The following is a 24,996-nucleotide window of genomic DNA, read 5'->3' on the forward strand; positions in this document are numbered from 1 at the left end:
AACACTTAAACTTGGACTGTTCCTTTTCCAAAAAGTCAGGCACCCTGCGTAAATTAAACTCACCATGTCAAATTGTTAAATTGAAACTCGCGTAGAAGTTCTGATCAGTGCTTGAGCGGTGGGCTTGTAAAACGCGACTCGGCGTACCAGAAAAGCAGCCGTCTCGTGTGAAAGTTGCCTGCGTGTCCCCGAAAGTTGCCAAGAAATCCTTATGACCATCCTCCCTGCTTATCTGAACCGATCAACACCGGTCTACAGTGCAACATGTGAAATTAACAACAGCAAAAAAGAGAAATTATTCTATTTTATTGTATCCTCTAAAAAAGTGTGAACCCCGAACACTGTCGAGTCAGAAGGGGGAAAAACACTTGCTTTAAAAATAAATTCATAATGAGGTTCCAGGCCAATATACATTTGTGCAATGGCCTGTGTGCCTGATGAGTAAAATGTCAATCTAGTGAAAAGTGCAGTTAACCTTTTTTGCAATTCATCTTACATTACAGGAATTTCATTGCCTTTTCATCTCAGGCATCGCTAAAATGGCTGTTCATTTCACATTGCATCCCATCAGACTTGTATCCAGAAAAAATTACTCAGACTGCTCATCTGCTGTGAAACTGGGTAATAATTTCCTGGGTTGTTCAATTTCTGTGGCCGAGGTCAGGGGTCAGCGGGGGGGCATCGTCTACCCCCGAAATCCCCGTCTGGCTGGTTGACGCCCCAGACAGCATCTCCTCCACGTTTCCGCAGTACAGCAGGGATCGCATGGGCCATTTCTGGAGAGGGAGGGGAGGTTCTACGTTTGTGTTTCACCTTTCACACGGTCAACCAAGGATACACATGAGTATAAATGTGCACTTACAGATTCTGGAGTTGAATTCAGGATGAATGCAATGGTTTAGAGGCTAAAAAGCCAGGAGAATGGCAGGACATGAATAGAGGGTAGCCCAAGAGAGAGTGACTCACCTTGACAGGGTGGAGGTATCCACCTGCCTTGCATGGCCCCGTTTGTTCGGTCATGCACCCTCCCTGGTCCAGGGTCTGGGAAAGATGAGCGATGTAGTTGGTGGCCAAGACCAGCACGTCTAGCTTGGAAAGTTTGGTGTCAGGTGGCACAGAGGGCAGGGCAGCTTGCAGGCTGCGGAAAGCCTGCCTCAGGTTCCTCACGCGGCTCCGCTCCCGGGCGGCATTCTCAGGGGATGGCTGCGGCCTCAGGACCCTGGACTGGATGCTTGGGCCAGATATGCCCTGGAAGGGAGAGCAGGATGAGGGACCGGTGAGGGAAAGAGAGTTTGGCAAGACCTTGCATCTTATCTATTGCTATAAAAAGATTTACGTTGTCCTGAAGATGTTCAGGTGAGCCAAATATTCATGTAGTAAACAATGTACTAGTTCAACTGTCGCAACAACACATTAAGAAGTTTGGATGTTTGTCACATATGAACACTTTAGCTTTGGTGTAAATGGTGTTTTACATCCAGAGACTGTCTATGTTTGATTTTATTTAATTGTAGCAATAAATATACCAGCAAAAGGTGATCTATTTTTCCAACTACAGGAAGGGAGAGGGAGACAACAGAAATGATTTGTATCATCTGCGCTATGGATCTCTGCTCTGATGCCTTGCTTCGCGGCTGCCAATCTAGTGTACAGCTTCTCATACTGTAGCCTCTCCATAACTTGAGATCGTGGAGCAATAGGGAGGCCGGTTGGTGGCGTATGACCTCGTGGTCCCTCTGACCTATAGCCACGGTCCCCTCGCACCTGACCACTCCATCGTCGCCGAATCTAAGCCCAGAGTGTGGCGACATCTCTGCGCTAAACTCACCGACTTCTTGGGGTCCCGTCGGGCCGAGTTCCGAGTGAAGCCGTACATCCCCCCCTGGCTGGACAGCATCCCTGGTTCCAGCTGGAGGATCTCTGTGAAGGTGGCGGCTGAGGTGCCCATGTCGAGATGCCTGTCCACCATGGTGAGCCTCCCAGCCTCACGGATAGCCTCTGCTCACGGCACTTGGAGCTCCTGACGACAGTCCGGCTCTGCAGGGCGTCCTTCCTGTGCTGGGATCCCCGTGCCTAGCCATCCAGCCACACCCCCACCCCACCTCCTTCTCTCCCTCCCTCCCCTTGCCCTTATCTGGCGAGGTAATGAGGGGATCTTCAAGTGGGTCTTATCTCCCGCGCAGCCGCCGCTCTGCCTCCCCCAGGCACTTACTGCCAAGGGAGCAGCCCCAAGGGAGTGGCAGTCTCCCAGAACCGACCTGGGGAGCTTGAGAAATGTTGGGGGTCCGGCCACAGCTGTGGGCCATGGACCCCCAACTCCATGGTTTCAAAGGACTTGTATGCCAGCAACTCTGAGTGGACAGCAGGTGGCATGGTAGCTAAGGAGCTAGATTTGTGCTAGAACGGGCTGCATAGTTGAAGAAGGGTCTGGCTGCAGAATATTGGGCAACCTCCATTAGGAGAATCTCCACTGTGGAACCGGAAATCACATGACCTTTACGTTTGGCACAGCTGAAGAGAACTCAGCAGGCTGAAACAGCAAATTTAAAACAGACTATTAATGTCTATTCCTGTAGATTTAAATGAGATTATCGATTGTTCTTGATATGGCAAAAATACATTTTAAAAGCGACAGTTGGTTTCTGATGTTGCAGTAATGTCACATCCAGCGCTATTGTGGAGGTCATGTGACTTCCAGCCTCTCAATGAGGGTACTGCCTCCGTTCCAGAAGTTTGCATAACGTCGCATCTGGAGCTAGGTGTGGAGGTCATGTGACTTCCAGCCTCTCAATGAGGGTACTGCCTCCGTTCCAGAGGTTTGCATAACGTCGCATCTGGATCTATGTGTGGAGGTCATGTGACTTCCAGCCTCTCAATGAGGGTACTGCCTCCATTCCAGAAGTTTGCATAACGTCGCATCTGGATATGGGTGTGGAGGTCATATGACTTCCAGCGCAACAGTGCAAGTCCCCCTAGTGGAGATCACCACTTCTGTGGTACCTAAATCATGGATGCTAAACTACATATTTTATGAAGATTTGAATCATATTAAGAGAATTAACATTGTATAAAAAAATGCAGGGTTTGTCTATATTTGATTTTGTCTGAATTTGTTTATTTCAACTTCCCAGCCAAACCGTCAGCTGATCATGATTTATACACAAAGTAGGACAATGAATCACTCTCATGCAGCACAAACAGCTTGAAGGTAATGAATCCCTGCCTGTCAAAGTGTAAATAATCTACAAGGTCAGAGTAAAAACATGTATGCACCCCCCAGGAATGAAGTTTGAAAGTCATCTACCTCATTGTTCTTCCGTTGTCCTCAAACAGGAGAAATACCACATGTCCTTAAAAGCCTAGAATGTCTGACTGCCACTCTTTCCAGTAGGAAGCTATTTTAATAAGGAATGAAGGTTTGGCTCGTGCCAGTTCTCCACAAACCACAGAAGCCAATTCATCACTACAACTACAGGCTTGAAAACAGTAACTGGGGGTGGAATGAACTGGAATATTTAAGTCAAAGTACGAGGACACCAGAATACAAGTTTTGAATCAATCTCCATTACCTCAGACTTTAAAACACATGCAGCTGCTCACCAAGTAAATCAGGAAGCAGAGTTTACAAGACTAATGGCAGTAATAATTTTATTTACCCGATTTCCCAAAAATATGGTTAGATTACATAAGGTGTCAGGACTAACATGAATAACATGTATAAAAGGGTAATGGAAAAACCACAACAGCTGCAATTAAGTGGACTACTTTTTATTGCAAAAAGATCCAGAAAAAAGTCTAAATACTAATAACATTTTAAACTTTCTATGAAATACTGGAAAAAATCTGAAAATAACCTTTGTAGAGAATGTGTAATATTTCTAAGCAGCATACCTACTTAATATAAACTGTACTGCAGTTTGACGACTGCGCCATGCACACAGATAGACATTTTAGAGCATATTGTGCAGGTCCTGCAGCGAGCAGCTAAGCCCTCAGGGTTAGACCTGCCTGCCCCATCTCACTTCGGCCCCCTTTCCAGCTGCATGATGAACTTCCGGAGGTCTGCTGCCATCATCTCGGGCTCCTCCATGGCGGCAAAGTGGCCCCCCCGAGCCATGGGGGTGAAGGAGCACAGATTGTGGTACTTCTGCTTCACCCACAGTTTAGGGGTGTGAAGCAGCTCGTTGGGGAAGGAGGCCAGAGCCGTGGGCACGCAGACAGGGATCCTGCCAGGAAGGGGAGGCAATTGGGTGAGACGATGGAAATAGCAAGATAAGACCCCCTCCCCCCATAAATAAATGAACACAAACGTTAAGCAAAAACTGATTCAACCTCTAAGGTTAAGCTAAATGCTTCCATCTTCTACACAGCTGATCCAATGTAAAGCTGTACAGAGCCCAGGCCTTATTGAAAAAAGCAAAGAGCACAGAAACACACAGAAGAAGATTGCCAAGTCCATCACAAGGTGCACACACATTATGGGCAATACAGAGATGCCAGTTAGCCCAAGTGCCTGAGGAATCTGGAGAAAACAGTCACAGGGGGAAGATGTAAGCTCCACACAAAGACTGTGGATGGGATTCAAAACCTCAACCTTGGAGGTGAGACTACATGAATCCCTAATTTCAGCTTTAAATCAAAACAGTTATTCATTAGCTGTGCTCTACACAGCACCGGCCAGTGAATGCCTAAGTGAATCTTAAACTTAACCCACTGGAAAACATACTCTAAGACCAAGTATTTGCACATCTTCAAACAAAATCCCAACACTGTAGAATAACAGACCTCAGAATCACAAGACGATATGCATGACTTGGATAATTACAAAAGCACGCCACCATAAATCATGAGGTTTCAGACCATTGCATTCTTCCACACATACTCATTTCAGACCAAGAGCAACATCCTCCAAGCAATAATCAAACAAAGACATTTGCAGCCGTACAGCCACATGTTACGTATTACGCATCCATCTTGGTGTACTTGCTTTGAATGTGGCTTATTCAGGCCATTGCCCAAGTTCTCCTTGTAGAAGCGCATTGAAGAAATGATGGAACCGGTCGTCCAGTAGATCATCACATTGGTCAGAAGGTCCTCTAGTGAAAACTTCCTACAAAAGCACACAGCCAGCAAATGAGAGAAACCCAAAACTTATGATCTATGGCAGTTGATAGGAAGTCAGGACAGCAGGTCCAGCAATGCAGTGACAAACTGCTTGTCATTTTTTCCCCACGTAGAGTCCTTAACATCAATTACTTTAGTAAAAATATCCACCGATCCTTCAACTGCTTATCCTGGTCAGGGTGATGGGGGTGGGAGCTTGGAGCCCATCACATGCAGCACAGGGCATAAGGGGGGGGGGCACACCTGTACACTATGACTGCAGAGATGTCTGAAAGCATACTACACATATGAGGAGGTGGGATTCAAACCCACAAGTAACAGTGTGATTATTGAAAGTATTCAGATATATTTAAGTATTTAAATTATGTAAAATTATTGGATTTGGGTAAGACAATGCCCTTGGGGACATCCAAGCTGTGTAGCGAGATGTTCTTCAGGATTTCCTTTCAAATGAACCTCCTCTACATTCTGAAAGTTTGACCGCACACACACACCCTGCCATCCTGTGCGTGCAAGTCATTGATCCTAAGGCAATTCAGTTCAATTATGAATTATTCCATTAACCTATTGTTATTATGAATTAAAAAACAAATAAATGTCAAAAAGGCCAACTACTGAACTATACTGGGGATGGAAGAGGATGGACCGATTCGTTTTGTGGAGCTTTTGAGAAATTAAGCAAAATGAGTGAAGGGGAGAAAGGTGAACAAGAACTGGTCACAAAAAGCCATTTGTATTCCGCACTAAGGAAATATTTTGTATTTTAGTGATAATGAGCAAGAGTGATTTGTCGGCAGTGCTTTGTATCTACTGGCAGAACTCTCGGCAACACCGTTATCTGACAGACTCTTGGTAGACAAGTTCTACATTGGCTATATAGTTCATTTTCAGCTTCTCAATATCGCAATATGATCTTTTTCTAGTCTCGTTCAGCCCTACTCAAAACACGCAATACGTTAAATATAAATTTATGTTAATTGGTTCTTATGTACGTTATGTAAAATGATGTGGCCAGGCGACGGAGTAACCTCTGTTTCAGCAGTGATTATTTTGACATACATGAATCACAATAAGCAAAACAAATTGAGTCAAAGTGATGACGACAGGCTAGGCTACTCCGAGAGGCTAAATGGGACACATCTGACTAACCTCTCATTATTGGGCGAGTCCGTTAAACCTGAATGTCTTCTTTTAAGATGCATTTGCTTTGCAGTCCTGCTGTGGTGATACTCAGGTTCTGCTTTGCAATACTGACAGACGACTGCATTCTGATTCACTTTTAATGTGAAGTGCTTCCACACAAATGATGCTTTCACTCTTTACTTGGACCCTCATCCTGCATCTTTTTGTACCAAAAATCTATTATTGATTTTTGATGCAGTTGCACCATTAAACAGCTTCATCACAATGCATCAGTACACCCCTACTGGATGACCATACCTCTCCAGCCCTCCATCCTCCAGGTTTTTGAACTCTGGGTCTGTCCAGGTAGAGAACTTCTCCAGGATGTAAGCAGCGAGGCCCACGGGAGAATCATTTAACCCTCGTCCTGTGTGAGGGGGGCATAAAATTCACTATTTGTGACTAGTAGTGGATGTAGCCAATTCTGACAAGAATGCTACTGATCATAAATAATTAGCTCTATAAAATGTATACACTTACATGCTCTGTATAATGCTTCGGATAGAGGTTCTTTAACACCACCAATGATAATAGCAATAATACTGATAGGATGAGGCAGAGAAACACTGGCTAGAGACTCACCTGCTGTGTCTGGCTTGGTGGCCTGGATGTGCATGTAACCACTTTCCCTCAGGGACTCCCCAAACACCTTCTTCATATAGGGGAAGATGCGCTTCACATCGTGCTCTGTGAAGCCAAAGAGCCAGGGAAACCAGCGGCCCAGCATCACAGACAACACCACTGGCAGGTTGGGCTTGGAGGGCGGAGCCATGTTCAGATGGAGGGCCTTGATCGTACTTGGGATTGGCAGAAAGAGATGCGTTAAACCAGATTCATACATAATATCAGAGCTTACAGTTAGGGAAATTAGTGCAACTCATCCGTTTGCTACCATGTTTGATGCACTTAACATAAATTTACAGATGAGGCCATTCAGCCCATCAAGCTCATTTGGGGAGAACTTAACCAATAGCTCAGTTGTTAAAATCTTATCTAGCTCTGATTTAAAGGAACCCAGGGTTTTAGCTTGTACTACGCTAACAGGAAGACTATTCCATACTCTACATGCTGTGTAAAGAAGTGCTTTCTGAAATACATTTAAAAGTGTTTGCACTAATTTCCACCTATGGCCAAGAATCCTAGTATTTTAACTAATATAAAAAGTAGCCATTTGGCTGAATAGCTTTCAGACCTGTTAGAATCTTATACCCCTGGATCATGTCCCCCCCCCCCTTAGTCTCCTTTGCTTGAGGCTAAACAGATTCAGCTCTGCTAACCTCTCATAAAACATTCATCTAAAACCAAGAATCATTCTCGTAACCCTACGTTGAACCCTATCCAAGGCAGCAATGTCCTTTTTAAGGTATGGTGACCAAATCTGCACACAATATTCTAGGCGGGGTCATACCAAGGAATTGTATAATCATAGCATCACCTCCCTTGACTTGATATCACAAGTGTGTGGAGTTTAAGAAACAGAATAATTTTGTGCATGAAATTCCAGCAAGAATCCCAATATTCTATACTCAAGCAAAAGGATTCACAGGAATTGCAACAACCATTCAGATGTGTTTGACCAAGTAAAAGGTGAAGCACCCTTACTTAGGCTCAAGCTGGGCCATGTTAGTTGTGACCAGCCAGCCCCAATCACCCCCATGAGCATAGAATTGACTGAAGCCCAGCCTCTTCATCAACTTGTGGAAAACTCTGGCTGCACACACCGAATCAAATCCTGAGGAGGAACAGTCAGTTTTAGCAAACAAAATGGTCACCACAGTCAATATCATCTGTTGACAAGGAAGAACTCTGCATCAGATTCAATTGGATAAAACTCTGAGCCCCCTAAAGGACATGAACTTACAGTGCCTTGCAAACAGATACTCATCCTCAATGGAGGTCACATGATGTCAGAGAGCCTACCAGAGGGAGTTTCCCTCAACTACGGTTGCCGCTCTGAGCTCGTGCTAAGAAAGTCCCCATAAGTTTGTCATGTCCGCATACCAGATGTAAACCTCTAGCCACCCACATAAACCCACCTTTCTTATGAGGGGCTTCAGAGTAGCCATAGCCGGGTAAGGAGGGGCAGACGACCTCGAACACGATGTCCCCGGGATTGGCAGGTTCTGTAAGGAGGGGCAGCATCCCATAGAACTCGTAGAAGGAGCCTGGCCAGCCATGAACCATTAGCAGGGGTACCACGGCCGTCCCCTCAGGGAGATCACGGGGCCGCACGTGGAGGAAGTGAACGTCAATCCCTTACACACACACACACACACACACACACACACACACACACACACACACACACACACACACACACACACACACAAAAAAAGATACATTTACAGGATGCAATGCCATAATGGAGTATTCAAGTGCTGCGCGATTGGCACGAAACACAACCTCACCTTCGATTTTTGTTTTGAAATGTGGGTACTTGTTCAGCTTCTCTACCTGCTTCTTCCAGTCAAATTCATTCCTCCAGTAGGACACAACCTTCTGCAAACAGTGGGAGTTAAACCCATAGTTGAACTGACTGTCCTCCAGGGACGAGAAAGAGCGGGTTTGGTCTATTCTCCTGCGCAGATCCTGGCAAAAATTTTAGATCACAAGTCGTCAAACAGATCTTAAACAGGGTCAGTCGAGCACCACGATTTACACAAGACAAACACATCCATCCTACCTCAAGCTCCTCATCAGAGGTCTCCACCCTAAATGGGCGGATAGCATCATCCTCAGCAGTTTCTGGGGGATCTCCTGCGCCCCACCAGCCGTCCTCCGTCTGCAGGACCTCCTTCTTGGTCCTCGGCAGCAGAGCGTACACCACCACGCCCAAAACCAGTGCCACCAGCACCTCTACGATCATGGTGCCAATACCTGAAAAGAATTCAGTTCAGAGGCTGGGAAGAAAATATATCAAAGCTATTCCTCTGAGGAAAATCCCAGCCCATAATTGATTTTTAATATTCCAGGTTTTCAACAAAGCAATATTCATACAGTACCTTGGCTCAGAGAGCAACGGGGCCCCATCCATACAGTTTCAAGCACAAAATCAGCCTGAACCCCTCACCTCTTCATATGCAATAGCACAAACCAATTAGCTAATATGGGCTTTAAGGGGGTCCCACTTTCTGTACAAATCCATTGCATGAGTGAGTCTTTCAATATTCATTTTAACTACCACTTGTAACACATGCGAAACATTGGGTGAGGTGACCAACTATCAAAATGCTTGTTAAAGCAGTCGAAATCTCAGACATAGTTCATTATCTGAAGGTATGGAATAATTCTAATTCTAAGTTCCAGATGAAACAGTTGGATTTGTGATTAGAAGTATCTTTGCTCAAAAAGAGGGGTTGATGGTGTGGCCAGATATTCAGCTGGGTAAAAGGGAACACTTAATCACTTGCAGGCTTGCCGCTTGGAATGTAGGGGGAAAGACATAAGAAAACATTATACAACAAGGAGTTATCACTTGCCAGAGGATAGAAACTGCGGAAAAGGTCCACACAAATCCAGTGATTGTGCCGTTTTGTTATGTTACTGTGTACCCTAGACAGGAATCGCGTCAGCTTAGGCAACTGGAATAATTGCTGCCGCTTTGATTTTCGGAGAGCACTGACGTGCAGAGCCCGCATCGGCGCCTGCTTTGGCCCGGGACATCCAGCGAGAGCGGAGGCAGCGCCGGGAGGCGGCGCCGAGGCAGAAGGGAGGTGGCGCAGAAGCATAAGGTTATGCGGCGCAACCAACGGCTGTAGCTCAGGATTAAAATGCGACACTAACTACACCTCTTACTAAAACAAAACCTTCCCAACCAACGCTGTTTTCCCGAATATATATGTGAAGACGCTTAAAATAAGTTTCGTAAAATACATTTGTTACAAGCTTTCCATTATGTAGACGTAGTATAATTCAAAACGAAAGATCGAGGAAAACAGTTAATTTTTAACACGTTCTCAATTTAGAATGTATTAGTTTAAAAAAAATTATAAATCTTTAAATAAACATGAACCGCGACTTTCATTTAACGTGGCCACTTCTCAAATGCATTTTGAAGTTATTTTATATTATATTCGGATTAAAACTTTTTAGGCCAGAGTTTATGGATTTCCAATACCTGGGAAATAGCCAAAGACGATTCTGGAGCAAAAGCTACACTATCTACTCGATTAAAATATACACGTAATTGTTAACGAGGTGTTAAAACAAAAATAAGTGCCGTCAAACGATTATAAACATACACAGCAATATCGCACGTTAAAAACTTGCTTGTTACATGCGAGATTATTCATAACTTCCACTATATCCTTTTCATAAAAATTCAACTATGAAATCAGAAGTTGGTAGAAAACCCACCTACTCGCCTAACCTGTGCGTTGCCGTTTCTCAGGCTGCCGAATAGCGGCGATGCTGCTCACCTATATTTTATAATGTGGGACACGAGACCGGATATTGGAGTCACATGGGAAATAGAGTTTTCGCTTGAGAAACGGAAGTAGGAGCTCGCGCTAAACGCAGTTGGATCTCATACAATTCTCATTCGGTCATTTGCCGCGCAGCATTTTTTTTAAAGATATTAAAAACAAATAAACAAAAATAACAGCTCTCTTGCAGCTTATCAAATGGCATGTAGCCAGTCGTCATCTAAGAACTAATATACAGGAAAGCAAAAAATAGAAGTAAAATTATCCTATCCAATGTATACGTTATAGTTTTCATACTTATTACCTTGGAGATAACGGTAATCATGATAATTCCATAAAATGTCTCTCCTTTATAGTGTTCTGTAAGTATTTTACGGCTTCAAACATTCTATGATTGTGTCTTGAAATACATTTGTACAGTTTTTCCACGAACTATTGGCTCCCATATGTAATTCGTGGTAAGCTCAGCATAGTCAGGCCTGGCTATTTACGGCTCATGGCTTACGTAATTAGACCGCACTCCCTATTTTATTGTACTGCGCAACCGGGCCCGAAGAAACGTATATCGTCCTTTTACTTTACATTGCGTTGTTGTATAGAAATAACAATAAAATCTTTTAATCTTTAAAACTGTAATGCTACTAACCAGCGTGCCTGTTTCCAGGAACTGCAGACTTTAGGACGCTTATAAATCATAAGTCATATTTTTGCACGGTTTCATAAAATTGGTTAAGTATTACATACAGAACTATATGTCTTTCACATGCATTTAAGAGGTTACAAAACGTGTCTTTATGTTGCTGCAAGGCTGAAGCTACATTGATCAAAGAAGCAACCGTAACATTCAAGTCAGTCTTATGGTGCCAGCATTGGTACTATACTCCGTTTGCTCCTTTCAAACCCTTACACCATGCATTAGAACAACCCCATCGTAAGGACAGCAATTCCATGAACAAAAATGAAAAATTCAGGTAGTGAAACAATTTTATGAAAGCAGTTCCAGTGAAGTACTGACATTTAGTATTAAGAGTAAAAGTATGTCTCCACATTTTAATTACACAGAGGTGGTTTCTCAAAAAAAGAAAATCAGTCATGTACAGGAATTGTAATTTTGTCCAATGTGACCAGTGGCATAACAAGACAAGTGGACCTGTATGGTGAGATGATCAAAGAATTCCACTGTCATCTTTCTAATGAGATAAATCTTAACACACTGTTGATCATAACAGGGAAAAGGGGGGTAAGGAGGAGCTCACAAGCCCATCTAATGCCCACCCCCCCCCCCAAAAATTAAATCGTGGCCATGAACAAAAACATGCAAGTCCATTGCTAAATAAATACAAGCCATCAAAAGTCAGGCACCATAATATCTTCAGGAAAAACAAGGGATTCACTTCCGAGTTTCACTTTGATTCCCAGAACGGAGGGGTGGGGTTTATGTCGTTGTCCTCCTCCTCCACCAAGGTGCCCACAGACACCACTGTCCATCCAGAAGTGACTTCCCATCAGTCTTTAATCTGTCTCCATGGCCATACTGCGCGTTTCCTTGGACACCATGACCCTCATCAGCTTCCCCTGCAGCTTCTCGATCTTCTTTACATCTTGGGCCTGGTCAGTTTTGTACTGTAAGCACTGGAAATTAAATGATTTCAAGTTAAACATTAATGCAGTAGTACCACTAAAGAGCAAATAGAAACAATATCCCTGATTAAATAATATTTTCTTTTACGCATTATGCTTTTTTGAAAATTCTAATGTGAAGATAGCATTCCCTAGTTACTCTGAGGTACGTGCCTTTTCCTGTCACACCATTTAAATAACTTCAAATAGTCATTTAGTAATCAAGTTCCTGAGTACGCATAATTCGGTATACATGATTTCCTAGTTAACGTTTAATTTCTCGCAGTATAACTCTATAGAAAGCTCACATGAATAACGGCACAAGGCAAGAAATAATTTGGACACCCAAAACCCTTCGGCGCTCAAGGCAGGACTGAAATATCACAGTTAAGTGGCTCACCACTGCGTCGTCGGTGACTTTCATACAAAGGTTGCCATCACAATGGCGATATTTCAACACCACCCGGACCTGAACAAAAACACAACATGAATGTCATCATACTGACTGATCAGTACCTCAGTGGACAATACAGTAGCATCGAGAAACACCTTAAACGAATATACCTGGAGTATCTATTGTCGACTAATACCCACATTTTGATGGCCCACGATATTAACCCATTACTTTTACGGGAAACCGGCATGACTGTCTTTGTAACGTCTTCCATATCCAGCGGCTTAACAGAATACACGGGAACCTCTGGAAACCAATTTTTTTTCTACAACTCGCCAACTAAAATAGTAGGTGAGGCGCTAACAAAGACCAATTGCAGACTTTAACCAGCTCAGTAAAGTGTAAGTAACCCAATGCACCACATAACACGTATATACACAAGTCATCCACGGCTCGTGCGCACTCCCAGCCTCACTTAAAACGCATTCAACGAGATCAAAACCTGTCTTAATAAACCACTGGACTCATATCTAACGTCGTTTACCTTCATCGGATCTGTCAAATAGAGCTTCTCCGCGGCTCTGGAAAACTCTTCCCAAGACTGATAATAAGGCATACCTCGGGCGAATTTAAAGTATTGAAACAAATTACAAACGTAGACTTTCGAGTTTCTTAAACATGCACTCGACTCAAAACCACATCAGCAAACTGAAGGACCGGACGGTCAAAATTAAACCTGACTAACGATTGGACGAGTTTGTGTCTAACCAATCACAACAGGTAATACTACATTTTTTCGAAGGATTATGGGTGAATAAAATGAACAAGAAGTCGTATATTGCCATCTACTGGGATGGAGTGCAAAACTCTTTGAATTAAATTCGTTTAATCGAAAAGCAAAAATTCCTCTCTTTTGACAATATTAATCCGGCATTATCTGTACGACTGTCTTAAATTCTGAAATATCAAGTTTTGCATAAGGCAGCAGTAGTCTTTAATGGCTTATGGCTGTCAAATTACAAGGACGAGTAAGCGGGTATAGAAAATGAATGAATGAATGAATGAATGAATGAATGAATGAATGAATGAATGAAGCTAAGCGTATTGCTACTAAAACAAAACAAATTTAATAAATGGAAGCGAGCGCACGGTGGAGCTTCATTATACCATATCCTTTGCGTTGATTGTTTTACCGAAACAAAGTTCCTCTGTTCCCACTGTGCTGAGTGTCGATTATTCTGGACCAGGGGATTTCTGGTGGGTTGAGAAATGTAAAAATAAAGGCATTGCCCTACCGTTTAGCGTGTCCTCGGTATTTCCTGGTTTCGGATGGATTATATAAAGGGTAATGGTCAAAAACGGAAACACCATTGAGGGGTCCCCCTTTTCGCCTAAAGGTGGTGGTGGTGGTGGGGGGCTCGGTAAATTTCGCTGACTTCGGGGTCGATCTTGCGGTCCGGATTACATTGTGGTCAGGACCGCATTCCGCCACACCGATGGCACTCTTCTCTAACTCTACAGGTGCATTAGTTTGACGTATTATTGATACATTTCATTCCTGCTTAATATATTTGAAAGGTGCCGCTGAGTCATCACCTATCACAGGGTTCCCCAGTTCTGACCCTGAAGGGTCAGTAACGCAGTTTGTATATTTCCCTGCTCAAACACACATTTTTCACCCCAATAGCACAATTGGCGGATTTAATAGGTGTGTTTGAGCTGGGAAATTTGTGTTGCAGACTGACCCTCCAGGACTGGAACAGAGGAACCGCGATCTATCACACTGATTGGGATCAAATGCATGAAAAATGGAATTTGTATTTTTAGTTGGATCCAATGCGCATCCTGCAAGTGAAACCACTGGTAGGTTCTGAAAAATGCATTCCACACCATAACGAAGCCCCAGAACTTGTAAGCTGCTTTTGCTATAGGCCATGCATGTACGTTTCTGCTTGTTCTGAGGGAGGTGACTCCTGTATCACTTTACTTCAAAGAAAGCATTTTAGGTGCAATAAAAAAATATACATTCTAACCTGGCCACAGTAGGCTACTTAAGTGTTTATTTTTTGTTGTTAACTTTATGACCAAGTTCCACATTAAGCAAAACCACATTCCCCTGAATCACCAAGTAAATAGACAGTGACACTTACTTAATATTGCCATAATCTCCCTTAGATTCAATGTCAACTTCAAATGATAAATATTTAATCATTTGCTGTACTACACATAGAACCTGCCCCTACGTACACAGCAGATAATCTATGAATTTCTCACACAAGATATAATCTGGTTTCTGGCCAATCGATATAAAGCATAAAAAGTTCGGATTATAAGGCACTGCGACTATGTAATGAATAAGTGGTCATGGAAGACAGATGAATGAATAAAACATAAACAGTAAAGTCAGAAAAATACAGAACTTTGGGGAAGGTACTGGCTGTTTTTTTCCCTGGGGGGCAGTGTTATCTAACCGAACTGCATATCATTGCACTGATAAAAAAAAAGATAAATCCTTTATTTTCCCAGGTACACTGGAATTCTTCTCTCTACCTTCCCCATAGCATAGGGGACACAGCACAGCGTCAGCCAATATGTGGCAACCCCAGAGCCGGGGGTTAAGGGCCTTGCTGAAGGGCACACAGACATATGACTGTTCTGCCGAAGCCAGGGCTTGAACCAGGTGACCTTCCAAGCAGACTTAGCTTACTCAGCCTCTCACCGCACAGGGAAACTAAAGTACCCAAAAGAATCCATGTAACACAGGGAGATGGGGCAAAGCCCTACGGCTGGAGGTGTCAGCTGGCCCAGATTAACCATATGGGCATTTAGGCTGGCGTCCAGGGGCACCCCGAACTGGGGGACGCCAAGCAGGATAACCCCTCCCCCCAGGACCCCCAGCCCCTATTCTCATCCATGCATATCTTTTAACAAATTAATGTGAATTAATATGTAATATTTAATATGACTGTAAACTGCTCTTTTAATTTGGCACTCACTGAAAAGCTTATTAATGTTTTCCTTGTGTTACATACATTTCTGAATTTCGTGAGCCACCAATCAGCTCCGTTATTTTTTTATGTGACATTATGTGTGCTGTTACTAAAGGGACTTAATACTTTTAATATGGCCTTGAGTGTGAGGCAACATTAAGGACACAGATTTGGGTTTGGACAGTAAGGGTATGTCCCGACCAATATAGGGGAGGTGTTCAGTGTATGTTTTGTGGGATGAAGGGGTTCTGGACTGAATAGACCCCGTACCAGTGCTGAAAGCAAATCTATGCTATGAAAACCCTAAAAATCCACTTGAAACAGTTTTTTAACCATTATATGCGATTGGGCATCACATGATTCAATGGAGGCTGACACCTCCAAGACCGGGAGTTTAAATCACCTCCCATTCTTTGAATTGGAGGAGTTTGGATGTTTCGTTGAAGTTTGGCTGTACTTCGAAGGCCTGGCACTCTGTCCAGGGTGTTATTTTACCTGAGATCCAATATTACTGCATCCACGCACTGGAGAAGCAGCACGGACAATTAATCTATTATTCTTCCAGCAGGTGGCGCCAAATCCATTAATAATACTTAATCTATGACAAACTTGTGGGGGGGGGGGGGCGTATAATGCTTTGTGATATATGCGGTTCACAAAATAAAATGTTTATTAGGATCTGGCTCTAGTGACGTTACATGGAATCTTTATTAGCACTAACTGAAACTGCCTCACTTTAGGATCACGAACAAAAGACAAACATTCATTTGATAAGATATATCCAACCAAATGCTCTTTTTGTCAAACCCTTACTTCTTTCTCTAAAAAAGATTTGCTGTTTCAAGGACCAAAAGCGACAGGAATGCACTGCATGCGACTCACATAATTGAAGTGTCCTTCCTCCCAGTCCAGGGAGTTCAGGTTTCCTCCCACAATGCAACTAGGTAACTGGGCACTTTGCGTGGCCTTTTATGTCAATGTGTGTCTTTGTGCCGCTGCGTAATGGAATGGTGTTCCATATCGCTGGGTCTTCAGCACTGGATACAGCATTGCTGGAAATGGATGAATGGACTATCAAATGCATTTAATAGCTTTATGTTTTCATATTTTAACTATCCTGATGACTAAGCTCATTTTTCGGATGACGTTTAAGGTTCACAGATTCTTTAGAAAACTCTTTACATAAGTTTGTGTGTTAATTTTCTTTACTAAAATGGCCTATATTACTTACATTTGTTTAGATTTTGTTTATGGTGTATTTTCGGTTAATTGATATTTTAGATTTATATGAATGATTGATTAGTTTATACAAAATATAGACATTGTTTATAAATATTTTTTGGACACTTTTGATTATTACAGAGAAATTCTGTGAACTATCATACAGTTAATGAGGATAATCGATTCATCTATTCGGTCAGAGTAAATATTAGATGACACTGAGTCTCCTTGACATAAAGTGCGTGACTGAGATATTAAATAATTATTTACACGTGTCACTTTCATTCTTCCTTGTTGGCAATCAGTACACGGCCATCGCGACCTCTATCATATTAACAACTCTTGTGCGACCCATGGAGCATTTTTAAGACGATTTTGTTATGGAAACACTAGGGAATGGCGTACAGTGAGTGGATAGATGGGTGATAACTTATGGGTGATACACAAACACACACAAAGACGCACAAAGGAGATGAAGAATAGGTCCGCGACGTGGCGCGTCGGACCCGCTCTTCCCACGGCGTAGCGTGTTTTAAATCGTCCAGTCGATATAAAATCGACTTACACTGGACAGGGACGGGACGGCGACTGGGGTGTGGAGGTCCTCTTACGTAGCGTACGTGCGCAGGCGCCGCTGTGAATAGCCGTGCGTCAGCGCAGTTTCTGGACACGGGGGATCCCGGCGGCACGTTGCCGCCGCTGCTGGAAGCGATCGGCGTCTTTGAGCGGAGAAAAAGGAGCCCGACGCTGCGTCTTTGCATTTATCCCACTGAATCACACATAACGGGAGTGGGATGCTTTGGAACATGTAGGGGGATCGGGGCTTTTTTTCCCTTCGTTTGTTTTTTTTCGTTTTGTTTATTTTTCTTTTTCTTTTTACTTTGTTGGATTTGCCCGTGCTCTTTCTGCGTCCCCCTCGCTCTTCTCCCATTGATATTTTAGGGCAATTTCTGTTAGATCGCTGGAAAGAGTGTGAACTTTCTTCAAACTGAAAATCAAAGTCTGGTCGTTTTGAGGGAAGCCGTTGCGTCTTATTGCTGGAGAAAACGATTATCATCATGAGGTAAGAGGCCAGGTCCCCCCCTTTTTTGATAAAATGAATATGTCCAGCTAAATTTATTTTATTTTCAATTTATGTGGGTCCTTTGTGGCACATACGTGTTTGCATAAGGCGTGTTTGAAGCAGAGATCATATGTGAATTGCACAATGGAGGTGCATTCTTATAGAAGCTATAAATGAGAATTAAATGCTTTTTACAAGGTGAATCCGAGCGACAGCGACCCTGTGGGGATTTACTGGCTGTCTTGCTTTTTTTGTGTAAGCAGATGCCGGTGGGGGCTTCTGTTTTTTCCCCAATCTCTATCCGCATCGTCTAAATGTACCCAATTTATTAAGAATAAGCGACTTGTCGTGAATTTAACTTGATGTTTGACGAGGCGCGAGTAGCAAGCCCGGCTCCATTATTTAGCCCCCTAACATTTGGCCAGTTGTTGCAATGCAGTACTGTTGGTGGAATCGATAAACACGAGTAAAACGAGTGGCAAAACCCATTGGGGGCTAGAAACGGACATCAAATCTGCTTTGATGCGCTGACGTGGTGCTGTGGATATAGCGGAAAGATGCAGATAATAACGCGATTAAGTCGTTTTAGTCAATTTTGAAATTCTTGTTTGAAGTGGATGTATACGTGCTGTGAGTTTTAATTCACCCGACACATTTACCCTTCACTTTTCTGACATCTTTATTGTATATATTTTACATTTAAAGTATGAATCTATGTATTTAACGTTGGACGTTTGCAGACGATTAAGGAGATTGTAACGCGTTATTGCATATAATAGCGTTTTGTTGCATTTTCCGGGAAGAGGTCATTCTGTGTTGTGTAATGTAGAAAATCACATTGAAAGCGGTTACCGTATCGCTGCCTTAATCCTGCTACACGTTTTAATTACTCTTCATTTTTTTCTGTAACAGATGACAGTGTGTTAATGCTGCCGTCTAATTACTTGGCCACTTTGTCCTCAGCCCGAGGTGCGCGTTTAGCGTTTAAGGGGCTTTAAACGGGGGGGTGCAAATACTTTACTTTCCTTGTCGGGTTACGCGGAAACCAAACATGATAAAACTTTTAAGTCGGTTCGGTTTGGACTCAAAGCTTCACATCGCAGATTAGACCGGCGTCTTTTTTAACCGTGTGTCATCCGACTGGAGAAATGAGTGGTTGGTTTGATGGGAGTTTAAGGAAAGTTGTGAGATGCCCCCCTTCGGAGATTAATAAACTTTATATATAGCGTTTGTGAGAGTAGTGAGTTCATTTAGTTGTCCTTGTGTGCACACTGGGGTTATACAAGTTCTCATCCATCATTTTCTTGGTTAATGCTGTGCCCTGACATTGTATGGCAGTAAGTGGATGTTTTGTGGGTTTGCATTTTGTTTGGGGGGGGCAGCAGCGCGAGGGGAGGGGGTGGGGTGGGGTCCTGAAGATTTTTTTTTAAATGTAGTTTAACTTGCAATAACGCAAACGTGCAGAGTGACCTGGCGTTCTGTGCTGGGCTGGTGGAATCCCCCTCATCTCTGCCAGTCCTCCACATGGGTTCCCCTGTGCCCAAGCTGCAGAGGTTCTGCCCTCACGCGGGTCGGACTGGCTCCCCGGGTGCCGTAAAAAGGCCGCTGTCTTTATGTTGTCACCGCCTGTGTTTCTATTCACATTAAGGTGGCGCTGGGGGAGGTTCTCGGTGTCCTGGTGCAAAGGTCAGAGATCAAAAAGGGGGTCATTTGTGGCTTTTCTTCAGATTCATGACGACGACGGCGGGTGGGGGGTGGGGTTCTGTTCTTGGAGGCATCTCAATGGAGCCAGCTGTTGCCAACCATTCACCAGAGCAAGTTTTTCCCAAACAATGGCTTCTTGGTTTTTTTTTTTGGGGGTGGTGGTGGTGATGTTTTCCCTTCCAGTTAAGAGAATTAGAAATCCGATCATTCTAGAGCACGAATGTGAACCACCTCTCTGGATGTGTGATTTTTTTTGCTTGATTTGGGTGTGATGTGTGATTTTTTTTTTTTGCTTGATTTGGGTGTGATTTTTGCTTGATTTGGGTGTGATTTTTGCTTGATTTGGGTCATTTGCCACTACCACACTACCACAGGCTCCTCTTGCTACCAAGGACCCTGGAAACTGAAGTGGTGACTGTGCTTCGGATTTCTTGGCAAATACATCCAGCGCAGTTCGGTGGGATGCGCCTTGAATCTGCTGATGTGTGCACTTGCACCCCCAAGCCAGTGGAGGCGCCAGCAGCCACTCGAGTTGTGCTTAAGGCTGACTTAATGGGTGCTGACTGCAAAGGAGGTGTCTAACGCTCCATAAGAAAATGTAAATGTGCTGCTTGATGCAACTTCAGAAAATGTGCAGTGGTCTTGATTATAATAAAAGGCTGGATTTGGCAAAGTTTTTTTCTTTTCTTTTTAGTCTATAGTCTAGGGACTCCTGGCTGATATTACTTCAGTGTGCTTATAGGCTGAAAAGGATTATAACTGACTTGCATGTTAACTCTTGATAACAGGAGTTCTGACGAAGCTGTAAGCAGCTGCCACTGTCACATGATCTCCCCCCCCCCCCCGTGGACTACCTACTGTGCCATCGCAGTCGTCAAAGGTGATGCTGTCAAGCAGATGATGCTTAACCTTGCCTCAGTAGTGGCACAAGGCTGGGAGATGTCTGAATGTGATGCTGCCTGACCTTTCGCCTGTGCTGGTGAAACTGTTCTGAGCCACGCAGCTGTCCCAGTGGCCCTGTCCTCCTCTTCTGTGCACTGACACAGTCCGCAAGGTTACCTGTCTCTCCTGATTATCTGATCAAGCTGCCCCTTCAATAGGAGACCAGATCTCCCAAGCAAATGGCTGTTGTTTTGTTTTAACCTCCAAGTGGGCGTGAACAGTTTGGCACCACTAACCGCAAATTTGGAGTGTTCCCCCCCCCCCCCCTCGACCCCTGAGGGGCGCTCAGGGACTCTTTCTATGCACCGTTGAAAGACGACCTGCGTCACACATTGTCCGAGTGGATGGCCTGATCTTAAACTTGCGAGCGGCACTGGAATCTAGTCTTTCAGGCATAGCCCTGTTAATATTGCCTCGGGTTTGAGCGCTGTTCTTATTTTGGGCGTGCAGTGTGTTTTTCAATTCCAAGATGTATTGTTTGGCTAATTTTAATGCCAGCTGACCATATGGGCATATGGGCACGTGTCCAAGGGCATCACGATCCCGGGGATGGGGGCGACAAAACGGAGAAGCCCCCCCTGGTCCCATTTATGAATGTCGTCTAACAACTTGATTTAATTTCTAATATATTTAATATGATGGTATATTGTTTTCTTATTCTGGCACTCACTGAAAATCCTGTGTAGCGTTTTTTTTTTTTCTTCAGATAGATACGTTTGTCTGGATGGAAAATTAGATACCAGCCAAGTTTATGCTGCCCTTCGCTCTGATTCAGCGTTTTTTCTGCCTGTAGCCTCAGTTCTGTTTTGGACCATCCGCACCTGTTCTCAGAATGACTGCTTGTTCCACCTACTGCCATTTCTGGGATGGGAAAAATCAGAAGATTATGGTACGTTTTCGGTGTCATAACCCAGTGCATATTACGTATCACATGATCCTTCTTTTAGTGCACTGTTTAGAGTTGTGTGTCTCCCTTACTGTGTGGTGTCGTACATTTTTTTTTTTTTTGGTGCCCGCTCCCACCCCCAGCCGGCTCCTCTTTTGCCCGGCTGGCTCGGTGGTGCAACTCGATTGCAATTTGTATGAGGAATCTTGTTGGCTGCCTTGGGTGTTGCATGTAAAGGCGTTTCTCTTATGTAATAAGCCTCTTTTGACATTCTGCGGAATCCAACCCTAAGAGAAGAAAAATGCCCCAGATGACCAACAGTCCAAAACACGGTCAAACAACAAGAATGCTGTAAACCTGTTTTTTTTTTTTTTTTTTTTTTTTTTTTTGGGGTTGGTGAAGTTTTTTGACGGAGCGGAGGGGTTTGGACAGCAGGTGTGCTGTTGCATATCTTAACAGCTTCAGTCCAGCAGCCCCTGCTTCTCAGAGGACCCCGCAGAACCTTTTGGCCAGCAGTGTGACGGCATCCTGCATCCACCCCTGTCTCCACCTCTTTGCCTCTCTGCTCTCCCTAAACGGAGGCATTCAGTGGCTTTGCCAAAAGGAAACCCTATCCGCGTCGATACTGAGGCACCGCTGGGCAGATCGGTGCTCAGGCCGTTGTATGCCTTGCAGAACAATGCCCTTGCTTCCTGGCGCTTTCGTTAACAACATGTCCTATAAGGGCGGCAGAGGTCTGCCCTCCAAAGCACAGGGCTGTTGGTAACACTCTCACACTTAAAGCAGTCTACACTGAAGTTCGGCTTAATGGATGGTTTGGGGCATGGAAGACAGTCTGTGTTCAGTGGCCATGAATTTGCTCTTGGGGTTGTTTGTGAATAGTTGTTCATAACCTAGAATTAATTTAGTGCCTCTTATAGTTCCGTCTATCACAGACTGGTTGCTACACTCCTGTTTGTCAACCATCAGATTCAACAGACTATAGTCTTTTTTGGTAGGGGTGGGATAGATTTCAATAATTTACGTTCTTCAACTCTTTTAAAAAGTTGCTCCAAATTCTTGTTTCCATAAGTTTGAAATACTTTAAGCTGTAGAATCCTAGTGGTTTCTTAGCTGGTCAGTCCACATTCTGAAATTGATCGTAGGGCTGCAGGACAGAGAGATGTTTCCTTATCGCTCGTCTTCAGCCTTGTGTCGGGGTCAAAGGGCATCGCCCAGGTGTTACCCCGCCAGGGCTTCTCACCGTGGCCGCATTTTAGTTTTTCACTGACCCCGTACTTCTATGCGAAATACCTTTACGCTGCATCTGTTTATACAGCTGGATGGATGTTGGAGCTGAGATCGGCTTGGCTCTCTGCGGAAGGCGGGAGTTTCTGTGGCTGAGATGGGTCTGTTTCTGCCGTGTAGCTCATGGTGAGAGCAGGGGGAGGAATTTGCTTGAGCGATTTTAAAAATTTATTTATTATTTTTTCTCCCCCTCCCTCCTTTATTCTCACTCTGTCTAGTTGACAGAGATGGTTCAGCTTCTCTATCCTTTTCCGTCACCCCCCCGCCCCCCCCGGCTGGACACCGTTGCCGTTTCAGACACATAGTTAAACTTGCACCATATGTTTTCTGGAACCTGCAGATATCACCATTAGTTATGGCGGGGGGGGGGGGGAGCCAATTAATGTCAAGCCAGGGAAGATGTGGACGTCTCATCCAGAGACGTCCTGTGGTTGTCATAGGCCCCATTCTTTCTCTTCCCCTTTCTGTCCAGGAGAGTTCGGGGGGGGGGGGGGGGCTTTGTCTGGATCAATGGCGGCTGCGGTGGGGCTGTACTTGTATTTCGCTGGGGTCGTGTTTTCTCGTGTTATCTGGTGATGACATCACCAGCCACCCTGCTGCCTTTTAGCTGACCGGTTGGTGCGATTTGTTCACCGGACCAGGCCGCGAGCAGTTTGCGCCCATAACCCGCTTCCAGGTGCTTGTCTCCCTGTGTGCAGGGAAGTAAACTAGCGTTAATGTACCTTTCTGAGGTTAGGGGTCATTCACATAGCAGATGTTCGTCGAGGGATGTGATGGACGTGGAAGATGATGTGGTATAGTTTTGGCCTTCTCTTGCGGTGCCTGTCCCCTGCCACCAGGAACCGAGCCGTACCAACGCTGATATACCCCTGCCGAAAGCGCGACCAGTCCGAGCTGGTCGTGTCACTACCATCTGATTGGTCGGAATGCATTGGAGATACTGGTGTTCTGTGCATGGATTAATCTGTAGGAAAACGGATATATTAGTAGTATCGCACATCATGATGTACTGGTGCATTCCCGATGACACAGAACGTGAAAATTTTTACTTGGATAAGTACTAGAGGATGGCTGAACGGAATGTATTTGTGTAGGAAGTTTAAGTTCATGCTAGTGTTTGATGCTAACATGACATGGGGATTCTCACAGATGTGCTGGAGAATTAGCACACAGTAAATCATGATGTACACCGTGTGAACAGTGAATAAGTGCCTTCTGCAGTGGAAAACCGACACAAGCCAGAACCGGGCTGTAACTAGGCTCTCTTCGCTATACAGTCTGGGTGTGGCTTAGCTCCTGCATGTCAGTGGAAAAGCACCATTGGACTCCTTCCCCTACAGGGTTGGCGTCTAAAGGGCTCACTATAGTCTAGGCTTGGATGGGCCCATATTGTAAGGCGCCTTGGTGCCAAGCCAAACTTGACCTGTAGTTGGTTGGGTGGATACAGTGGACCGTTAGGTTGCCCCCCCCCCCCCCCCCCCCGAGCAGATTTGTGCCGAGTCAGCATCTGGCCGAATCGACAAGCCGGGTTTCCTCCAGGCCCGGTGAGGCTCTGTGTAGCTCCCTACTCAAGCTGACCGGCGGGTTCCATCTCTGAAGCGGGGCCTGGTTGTCGAACGATCAGAAAGCGTCTGTCCTGTTTGGCCGTCTGTGTAAGCCTGGAGCATGTCAGTCCACTGTGGGTCTGTGTGTTGTACTCATGGCGCTCAGTTACCTTAAAGCCATGATGAAACGCAGCCGCATTTTTTTGTATGGGGGAAATTTTAATTATTACTAACTACTACTGTAGAACACACCTTTGATTGGCTAAGAAGGGGGGGAGGCCAGAGTTACACTGAAACAATCATGAGGCTTTATTCTTTTTTATTTTGAAGGTATGCAGTAAGTTGTCCGCCCCCTCATTACCACCCGGGGTCTCGCTCCTCTTTCGCCGTATGTAGAGAGGGAATATAAATGGAGTTGTGGCAGGTATGGCATGGAGGTGGATGTGGATTAAAGATTATTTAAAGATCTTCCTTCAGAGCTGTGGCGACTGTAAGATCTGGAGTATTATTTCTGGGCTTACGACTTCCGCTCCGAGTGTCGCTCGCAGTCGTGTATGATTCGTGACCGGCTTCTGGATTTTTCTGCTTGTATCTGCCCCCCCCCCCCCCCCCCCC

The 24,996-nt window shown here is 44.5% G+C and overlaps 3 protein-coding genes across 4 annotated transcripts; all 3 read right to left on the reverse strand.

Moving 5' to 3' along the window:
• Positions 1-286: 286 nt before the first annotated feature.
• Positions 287-2,076, reverse strand: LOC125714839 (transcription factor 24-like). The gene is made up of 3 exons (XM_048985846.1): positions 1,829-2,076; positions 967-1,248; positions 287-776 (listed from the first exon to the last, which is right to left on the reverse strand). The coding sequence occupies exons 1-3, from the start codon at positions 1,967-1,969 to the stop codon at positions 642-644; spliced, it is 558 nt and encodes a 185-aa protein (XP_048841803.1). The 5' UTR covers positions 1,970-2,076; the 3' UTR covers positions 287-641.
• Positions 2,077-3,621: 1,545 nt separating this feature from the next.
• ephx1 (epoxide hydrolase 1, microsomal (xenobiotic)) lies at positions 3,622-10,795 on the reverse strand. Of its 2 annotated transcripts, none has more exons than XM_048985830.1 (9): positions 10,663-10,795; positions 8,990-9,183; positions 8,715-8,895; positions 8,343-8,561; positions 7,909-8,038; positions 6,889-7,103; positions 6,565-6,673; positions 4,988-5,110; positions 3,622-4,226 (listed from the first exon to the last, which is right to left on the reverse strand). In XM_048985830.1, the coding sequence occupies exons 2-9, from the start codon at positions 9,170-9,172 to the stop codon at positions 4,019-4,021; spliced, it is 1,368 nt and encodes a 455-aa protein (XP_048841787.1). In that variant the 5' UTR covers positions 9,173-9,183; positions 10,663-10,795; the 3' UTR covers positions 3,622-4,018. The 2 variants fall into 2 exon arrangements, with proteins under 2 accessions (XP_048841787.1, XP_048841788.1); XM_048985831.1 differs by having other exon boundaries at positions 10,676-10,731.
• A 901-nt stretch (positions 10,796-11,696) lies between these two features.
• Positions 11,697-13,477, reverse strand: srp9 (signal recognition particle 9). The gene is made up of 3 exons (XM_048986478.1): positions 13,289-13,477; positions 12,751-12,819; positions 11,697-12,362 (listed from the first exon to the last, which is right to left on the reverse strand). Exons 1-3 carry the CDS (start codon positions 13,358-13,360, stop codon positions 12,243-12,245), a joined length of 261 nt encoding a protein of 86 aa, XP_048842435.1. The 5' UTR covers positions 13,361-13,477; the 3' UTR covers positions 11,697-12,242.
• Positions 13,478-24,996: the final 11,519 nt, after the last annotated feature.

The sequence above is a fragment of the Brienomyrus brachyistius genome, chromosome 19, assembly GCF_023856365.1.
Source record: "Brienomyrus brachyistius isolate T26 chromosome 19, BBRACH_0.4, whole genome shotgun sequence".
Classification (NCBI taxonomy): domain Eukaryota; kingdom Metazoa; phylum Chordata; class Actinopteri; order Osteoglossiformes; family Mormyridae; genus Brienomyrus; species Brienomyrus brachyistius.